General features: G+C 48.6%; 1 protein-coding gene and 1 long non-coding RNA gene across 2 annotated transcripts in view; one reads left to right on the plus strand and one right to left on the minus strand.

Annotated features, from left to right (window-relative positions):
* The window catches only part of LOC133485649 (zinc finger protein 771), a 17,456-nt gene extending 15,093 nt beyond the window's left edge, over positions 1–2,363 (minus strand). Inside the window, exons 1-2 of the mRNA XM_061789706.1 lie at positions 2,223–2,363; positions 777–1,391 (exon numbers count right to left, since the gene is read on the minus strand). Coding sequence (XP_061645690.1) covers positions 777–1,360 — 584 coding nt within the window. The 5' untranslated portion in view covers positions 1,361–1,391; positions 2,223–2,363. The remainder of the gene's footprint in view (positions 1–776; positions 1,392–2,222) is intronic.
* Positions 2,364–2,397: 34 nt separating this feature from the next.
* Positions 2,398–5,762, plus strand: LOC133485659 (uncharacterized). The gene is made up of 3 exons (XR_009790748.1): positions 2,398–3,008; positions 3,105–3,372; positions 4,586–5,762. It is a non-coding gene; the product is annotated as an uncharacterized LOC133485659 (long non-coding RNA).
* Positions 5,763–9,170: the final 3,408 nt, after the last annotated feature.

Genomic DNA, 9,170 nt, shown 5'->3' on the forward strand with positions numbered 1-9,170 from the left:
AAGTGGCACCGTTTGAAACGTCACGTTTACTTTGACGCATCCATTTTCCATACCGCTTATGCACGCAGATGTGCTGGCGCCACCCTGGACTGGTCGCCAGCCAATTGCAGGGCACATATAGACAGACAATCGTTCACACTCACATTCACACCTGCGGGTAATTTAGATTATTCCATTAACCTACCATGACTGTTTTTGTAATGTGGGAGGTAACCGGAGTCCCCGGAGGAAACCCACACAGGCACGGCGGGGAGAACATGCAAACCACCACTCAAATTCAAATGGTTTTTGGACCAGATTTTCTTCACGGAATATCACTCCAAAAACTTCCCCAAAAAGGCAATTTTTTTTTCCATCTCAATTTCTTTGGAACCGATCATCCAATTTTCAAAATGATCGGTGCACTGCACTCGGGTGGAAGTGGCCAATCCAACCAGACTCACCGTCATTTTTGGTAAATCTCGTCACATTGCTAATTGTAGTGATCGTGAGTTGGGAGTGATGAATGACTGCAAAGGCAGCCGCAATCATTGACTCATTCCTTGCTCCCTAATCACTCCAAAGGGTTTTTTAGTTGACATTTTGGGGAACTCTCTAGGAGGTCCACAAGTTGCAGAGGCCAATTCAACCACACTCAGCCTTTTGACACGCTGTCATTTTTGGCAAATCTCATCACGTTGCTGGTATTAGTACATGGACCTTCAACTGGACACCGAGGCAATGGAAGAAATGTTCTCCGTAGGGCGGGAATCAGGCGGGGAAAGAAATACACCAACCTGCTGCCCTTGAAGGTCATGCCGCAGTGTTGGCACGCGTATCGCGCGTCCTGGTGCGCGGGCTCCAGGGCGCGCTTAGCGGACGGCGGCGCGGGTGCCGCAGCCATCTTGGCGGCGTGCGTCTGCTGGTGACGGTACAGGCTGGAGGCGTGGCTGTAGCACTTGCCGCAGTAGCCGCAGCGGTACTGCCGCCCGTCGGGCTCCGGGTCGGCCCGGTCCGAGTCGCCGTCGCCGTCCGGCTGAGCGCCGCCCACCTCCACCAGGATCTGGTGGTGGTGGTCGTCGTCGTCGTCGTCGTCGGACTCCATCTTGATCTCCACGCTCTGCTCGGTAACCTCGCAGGGGTACACCTCCTCGTACGGCACAAAGAAGGCCTCGTCCGTCTCCATCTTCAGCTGCTCGCCGCCGCTCAGCTCCGACGGCTCGTCCGAGTCCTTCTTGACGCACGAGATGGTAAACTTGGAGCCCACCTCGGCCCACTTGACCACATACTCGATGGGCTGCGTGTCCAACTCCACCGTGATGAAGTCGGCGCCCAGAGCGTCTGCCTCCGACACCGTCAGCTGTGCCTCAGAGTCCTCCATCGTCAGGCGGCGAGGCTGGCGATCCCAGGGGCTGAAACAGAGACAGCGAGTCGCCCCTCACCGTCAGGAAAAAGAGACCGTTGATCGGTCGCCACTTACTGGCACAGCACTACAGAGACGCCGTGGACAGGTCGCCACTCAAAGTCAGAGCACAGACAGACAAACGGGGATTCCCGCTCACATTCACACCTATGGACAATTTCGACTTTTCACTGCATCTAACGTGCCTGTTTTTGTGCGTATTCGAAGGTGTTGATGGTAGGTTTGTATTTACTCATCATAAAGAAGCTTCTCGAGATGCACAGCAGCAAACGTCCACCATTCGACGCTCCGCTGCAAATCCCTTTTTTTCGAGCTGCCGGCCTCTGAAAGCTTTCCATCGTGAAAGCTCGGTTACCCTTTTTGCGCTCGGAGCCCAAACGACACACTTGTTTGTCATCAAGTACTGCTGAGAAGGCTTCTCGGGCTAAGTGATCGCCGCCGTGATGTCACCATAAAGCCCCGCCGCGAGCAGGCAGGCAGCGAACAGCGCATCCATTCTTCAAATCGCTCTCATTCACAACTTATTCAAGGTTATATCGAGCGCCGAACATTCCAGAAACCCGGCCAAATTCACAACAAACGTTAACGCGCGTCGGGAATGTCGGCGTTGTCGCCGTAGCGAGAGGCGAGACCAAAATGTCTCTTTTGCCAACGAAGTTCCGGGGCTCGGCCGGGCTCGGCGGCAGTGACGAGGGACACGGCGGAAGAATTTTTTTCTTCTTCAATTTGTGGCTTGTGGCGGCTCGTCAAGCGACCGAAAAAGTCGCCAAGAGCAGCGCGCCGATGCACTTTAACAAACTTTGGCGTTTTGGGAACTCACCGAGCAGTAAAACGTCAAATGAGAACCTTAAGGTTGCCGGCGGAGACGATCACAATAAACAGGAAGAAGCGGACGTGGACACAAAGCATTGTGGGAAACGATTAAATGGTTCCCACTACCGGAAGCGCCCGTCAAAGTAAAAGCCTTCTCTCAAGTGGGAAGTACAGTATCCATATCAATGCCATAAACACTAGCGAATAAATGCGACAGGATCGACGTGCGGACATGATTAGTAACTCATGAGGTGTTGACGTTGGCGCAGGCAGAGACCGTCGACAGATCATAGTGAGTGCTAAAGAAATATGCTAATAAGCGCGATACTCGATGTAACATTGGCTGAAGGTGTCCCGCATGTCTTGAAGTCGACAGCGGATTGCAGCCAACATCATTTTGCTGTTCATTTGGAAACAAATGACACACGTGAAGCGGCACGGCAGACGACTGCTTAACACGTCTGCCTCCCAGCCAGTTCCGAGGACCGGGGTTCAAATCAGGCCTCGCCTGTGTGGAGTTTGCATGTTCTCCCCGTGCCTGCGTGGGGTTTTTGTCCGGGGACTCCGCTTTCCTCCCACATCCCCAAAACATGCGTGCTAACTTCATTGAGGAGTCTACATTTTAACCCTTATTTAGACTCCAAATTGCCCGTCGGTGTGAATGTGAGTGCGAATGGTTGTTTGTTTCTGTGTGCCCTGCGATTGGCTGGTGACCGGTTGAGGGTGGACCCCGCCTCCTGCCCGAAGATGGCTGAGATCGGCTCCAGCACTCCCGCGAGCGACCCTTGTGTGGGTAAGCGGCTCAGAAAATGGATGATGAATGGATATAAATATAAAAGTAACGTGGTATTTATTGTTTTATTTAACCGATTTCGAAACTTTGGAAAAGGACCGTCTTACAGAGCCTCTTTAGTGTTCTTAGTTTAGCCATGTGATGGAATCACAGTTTGTGGAAAACTGACCACTCACATGAGCCGTAGTTGGGGGTGATCAACGCCACGTACCGGTGTCCTCGGTGTGCCTCCCTCTCCTCCAAAGTCGGGACGGACAAACTGCTCGAGGTTGGGAGAGAACACGCTCGCTCATATTTCACCCTGGTTCTGAGATGAGCCTCGCTGCCCGTCAGACGGAATCGGCAGCCCTCCTCGTTGTTGATGGTGAGCAAAGTTTGTTAGTAAAGTTCAGGAATTACCCTTGGTAATTTGCCACAGTTCAGTTGAATGCCACTGATTTCTATGAAAAGCTGCAAAACCTCTGAAAACTTGCCCTGTTAGCTCAACCTTGACTGTTTGGGTGCTAGCGAGCAAGAATACGAAGCAGTTCATTGCTCAGTGACTGACTGTGTTTTATTCAAAAGTAAATGGCTGTCTGTCTTCGTACTAGAGGGGCTCCAAGTACCGGAGACAAATTCCTTGTGTGGTTTTGACAAATATTATTTTGGCAAATAAAGATGATTCTGATTCTGATTCATTTTCCAACGATTCTAGCTGCTCTAGCTGCCAAGCGAGTGTTACTGTATATGGGTTAAACATCAATATAACAATTTAGCATAGGATCTTCGAAAAGTAATTGGCGATTTGTGCAACCCCAAGCAGAACAATGATGCAGCAGCAAAGACTAAAGACTGCCACAAGATGGCGGACACCCCGATGGCACCCTTTTATCACTAATCTGATTGATTATTGTAATGCCCTGCTTTCTGGCCTTTGCAAAAAGAGTATTTAATGCCAGCACGTGTCCAGACAAAGACCAGAAGGAAGACCAAATGGCGCCCTGTGTGACGGTCGTCGATGACGCCCCCCTGGCTGATCGTTAACGGGAGGTTAGGGTTGGTCCAGACTAACAAACTAGCGGTGGCCAACCAGCCTGACATCTAAACATCAGAAGACAGCTGTTGTGATAGATGTAGCAATCCCGAGTGATGGCAATATCCGGAAAAAGGAGCACAAAAAGCTGGAGAAATACCAAGGACTGAAGGACGAAGTACAGAAAATGTGGAGGGTGAAGGCAATAGTGGTGCCCGTAGCGATCGGGGCACTCACCCCCAAGCTGGTAGGATGGCTCCGGAAGATACCGGGAACAACATCTCCATCCAGAGGAGCGCAATACTGGGAACAGCTAAGATCCTGCGCAGAACACTCAAGCGCCCAGGCCTCTGGTAGAGGGCCTGAGCTTGAAAGGGAAAGGGTTAGGGTGGCTCAGAAAACGATTAATCAGAATCAGACTTCGCTTTATTGGCCAAGTGTGTTACAAGACACACAAGGAATTTGTCTCCGGTCGTTGGAGCCAGTCTAGCATGACAACGAACAGCCACTATGACAAAATATACATTTCCATCCATCCATTTTCTGTTCCGCTTTTCCTCACTAGAGTCGCGGGCATGCTGGAGCCCATCCCAGCTATCTTCGGGCGAGAGGCGGGGTACGCCCTGAACTGGTCGCCAGCCAATCGCAGGGCACATATCAACAAACGTTCACATTCACGCCTACATTTAGGACATAAAAAAAACATATATGGAGAGTCATTGAACAATTCATGTGTATCACTAGTGTGGTGATGCAGATATAATGGCATTGTGCACGATGCATAGTCCTCAAGCAATTTAGAGCAATTTAAAGTGACTCATAGTGCAATGATCTGGAAATGGTGCAAAGAGTTCTCAAACACATAAATGGGCAGTAGTAATCAACAACAGGATGCAAATAGTGCAGCGTGATGAAACAGTGAGTGTACAAATAATGTAGAAGTGGCCGACAGAGTTGTGGAAAATTGTCCTGTGACCTTCTTGAGGTTATCCAGCACGAGGTGTTCAAAGGACTTCATGACCACAGATATCAGGGCTACAGGCCTGTAGTCATTCAGTCCTGAAATTACAGGTTTCTTAGAGATTGGGATGTTGGTAGAGCGTTTGAGGCAGGATGGAATGTCACACAGTTGCAAAGATCTATTGAAGAACTGTCTAAAAACTAAATCTCTCTCTATATATATATATATATACACACGCGCACACGCACACACACACACACACCAGGGGCCTTCAAAGCCTTCTCTGTTGGCCTAACCCTTATCAAAAACACTGACCTGCATTTACAACTTACATAAAATTGTATTCATTTATTTCCCACCGTCTCTTGTATTCATTTGATAGCGTGTGTGCGGGCTGAGCAGCCTTCAGTCGTTTAAGGGTTTAAGTTTCATTTTTTTGCTTCCAATCAGATTTCAGCTTCTATTTGTGTTGCCATGTGAACGTAGGGTTCCTGGCCCTTCAGACTGAAGATTGCTGACCGATGCCAAATAAACACAAACAAATCTTCTTTTCCTTTCGGCTTGTCCCGTTCGGGATCGCCACAGCGTGTCATCCTTTTCCATGAGAGCCTATCTCCTGCATCCTCCTCTCGAGCACCAACTGCCCTCACAACATCCATCAACCTCTGGATGTCTCCAAACCATCGAAGTCTGCTCCCTCTAACTTTGTCTCCAAAACACCGAACCTTGGCTGTCCCTCTGATGAGCTCATTTCTACTCTGTACATCATGGCTGGCCTCGCCGCTGTTTTATAAACTTTGCCCTTCATCCTGGCAGAGACTCTTCTGTCACATAACAGACCTGACACCTTCCTCCAGCCGTTCCAACCTGCTTGGATCCGTTTCTTCACTTCCTGACCACACACACAAGTTGATCGTGTGGCTCATCAACTCTATTCCTCTCTAGTTCCCACAGCTCTGCACATCACCCTTGTTCTTAAAAATGGGCACCAGCACATTTTTTCCTCCATTCTTCAGGCATCTTCTCACCTTCTAGAATTCTATTGAACAAGCTGGTCAAAAACTGCACAGCCACCTCTCCTAGATGCTTCCATACCTCCACAGGAATGTCATCAGGACCAACTGCCTTTCCATTTTTCAACCTCTTTAATGGCTTTCTAACTTCCCCCTTACTACTCATTGCCACTTCCTGGTCCACCACACTTGGGTGCTCTACTCTTCCTTCGCTCTCATTTTCCTCATTCATCAACTCCTCAAAGTACTCTTTGTGTCTGTCGAGCACACTACGGGCACCAGTCAACACGATTCCATCTCTTTCCTTAATCACCCTAACCTGCTGCACACCCTTCCCATCTCTATCCCTCTGTCTGGCCAACCTGTAGAGATCCTTTTCTCCTTCTTTAATGTCCAACCTGGCGTACATGTCATCATATGCCTCTTGTTTGGCCTTTTTCATCTCTCCCTTTGCCCTACGTCGCATCTCAATGTATTCCTTTTTCGCCTCGATTGTGCAAATGCTGCAGATGCCACTCAGGCACATGAGTGGCCAGTATTGGTCAACAACAGATATGGAAATAGTGCAGCGTGGCGAGACGACTACAGTGAGTGCACGAGTAATGTATAATTGGCATTGGTATAACAGTTCCCGTGGCAGGCCTTGCGTCCTCAGAAGCCCCAGGAAGTACATCCTCTGCTGGGCCTTTTTGAGGACGGAGTTGATGTTGAACTCCCACTTCAGGTCCTGAGAGACTGTAATTCCCAGGAACTTGAAGGTCTCGACGGTTGACACAATTGCAGTTGGACAGCGTGAGGGGCAGCTGTGGCGAAGGATGCCTCCTGAAGTCCACGATCATCTCTACCGTCTTCAGGATGCCTCCTGAAGTCCACGATGATCTCTACAGTCTCGAGCGTGTTCAGCTCCAGGTTGTGTCGGCCGCTCCGCGGCTCCGGCCGCTCCGCTTCCTGTCGATACGCAGACTCGTTACCGTCTTCGATGAGACCGATGACTGTGGTGTCATCTGCAAACTTCCGGTGTTTGCCTGCCAGGTGCGTTGAAGTGCAGTCATTTGTGTCGAGAGAGAAGAGCAGCGGAGAGAGGACACAACCTTGTCATCTGATTAGTGGAAAGCATCTTTCCGTGTCTTGAGAAGCGCTGTAGAAGTTTCATGTATTATTATTATTAGGAAATAAAAAGCATTTATCATCGCATTAGAGACACAGAGGGAATGATATGTATGTGTACGTATATACATTTATGATTAATTTACATTTATTTTAAATATGTGTCCTTGTTTTCATGTGCTTGACTGACTCAACATTAGCCGTTAGCTTGGCGAAACTGCTGCTAGTGAAATCTACCTCATGACCTCGTAGTAAGTCATTCCTTGCGCAAACGAAGTACATCGCGCCTTAGGGGATCACAAACGAAAAACTTCAACGAACGATTCACTCTTCAGTTCTTCAGGACACCAGTACATTCAGTTCAATTAAGTCCCTCCCCTGACTGCACGTGCTGCCTGACGCTGGCTGCTCATTGGTCATTCGCCGAAGTGAGTGACAACGCTGGCGAATCGCAAATCACACGGCAGCCCGTTTAATGAAGTCCCGCCGCCGCCTGCACGCTGGCTGCTCATTGGTCATTCGCCGAGGATTCAGAAGTGAGTGACAGAACGCTTCAGCGGTTCCGTTTCCGCTCCCGGCCGACTCGCTCGGCTCACGGCGAACAAGCTAAAAGAACGAATCATTTCATAAACTGATTGAGTTCAGCTCGTTCACTAAAAAGAGTCGTTCTTCTGAACGAAACAACACTAGTTGCTGTATGGATTCCCAGACAGAAAGCCAGCCACCCCGATATCCCCAGTAGTTTTTTTCACGGCGGAAAATGTTGATCAGCCCCCGGTCGATGATTGGCTTTGGCCACGCCGCCAGAATCCCCACAGGCGCTGTCGTCAGTCTTTGTCGACTGTGGGCGTGTGAGGCCCTTGAGAATCTTGTGATTAAGTGCTGTCCAAATAAACGTGACTCGCTGCACTTGGGTCTTCCGCGCGATCTGGTCCTTGTGCAGAGAGCGCCATGAACTGCTGTTTCCTTAGGTGCTTTGGTCATTACGTGGGTATTTCCAACTTGTGTCGGTGCGGCGTCTGAGGCGCCTCCGTGGCTTGGGGACGTCAAATCGGACGCCATATTGCTGCAGACGGTCATGAACGTGAGTTATGTATGCATGGCGGGGTTTACGTGAAGGTTTGAGAGCGTCCTCTCAGCAAGTAGATTAGGACGAACGGTGTCACAAGCAGAGCTAACATCTTCAAACAGTATTCGGGCTTAAGCGTTATCGGACGGGGTCACATTTAGCAGCGGCGGCCTGCGAGCATCTCGACGCAAACTGCAAGGGATGAAGGAAGCACACACTCCACAGGTTTCATTACACTCTCAAACGCGATCATTAACGTAAAAAAATAAACAGTTAAACTTTGGTTTTTGTCATTCGTTGCCTTTTTTTTTTTTACTTTAAATATATATTGAACCTTTAATGATCCAAGTAAGGCAATTGAGAACATTTGCAATGCCAACCTGGGTGCCACAGCAGAGTAAAACAAAGCAGAATAAAAGCACATACTGTACAAATACATAAACTGCACAATGTGATGTAGACTAAACTATGCAAAATAATTATTCATATTGTTCTGTGTTACATTTAATGCAGTATTTAATACCAAAATTACTTAATTACACTGGCTCATAAGTACTACGCAATGATATTTTGGATTTCATTTCATCAAATGCATTTGGCCACATCAAAAAAAAAAAAAAACATCTTGATGGTTCCCCACTGTTTTTGCATTCCACGTAATACAAAAGCAACATTAACAACACGACATATTTACAGCTTTAATCACTGTAATAAATGTGCTGCCAGCGGGCACGTGGTGAAGGGCTGGAGAAGGAAGCAAGCCCACTCACGATGGGAGTTGTGAAGACTGTGTGGATCATATTTACCTTTTTTTCCCCCACTTGATAAAAAATAAAAGCACAATAGAAATGAGCTGTGATGGGAATAACTCAGATGATTGAGGCAGCCATTCTTCCAGTTGTTCCAACTTAAAGGTCTTTTTGTGTTAAGACATAGTATCCTCCACGGGCCACACCATCCCATCAAAAGTCCTTGAAGATTGGGACATTAACACCGAATA

The sequence above is a fragment of the Phyllopteryx taeniolatus genome, chromosome 11, assembly GCF_024500385.1.
Source record: "Phyllopteryx taeniolatus isolate TA_2022b chromosome 11, UOR_Ptae_1.2, whole genome shotgun sequence".
Taxonomy (NCBI): domain Eukaryota; kingdom Metazoa; phylum Chordata; class Actinopteri; order Syngnathiformes; family Syngnathidae; genus Phyllopteryx; species Phyllopteryx taeniolatus.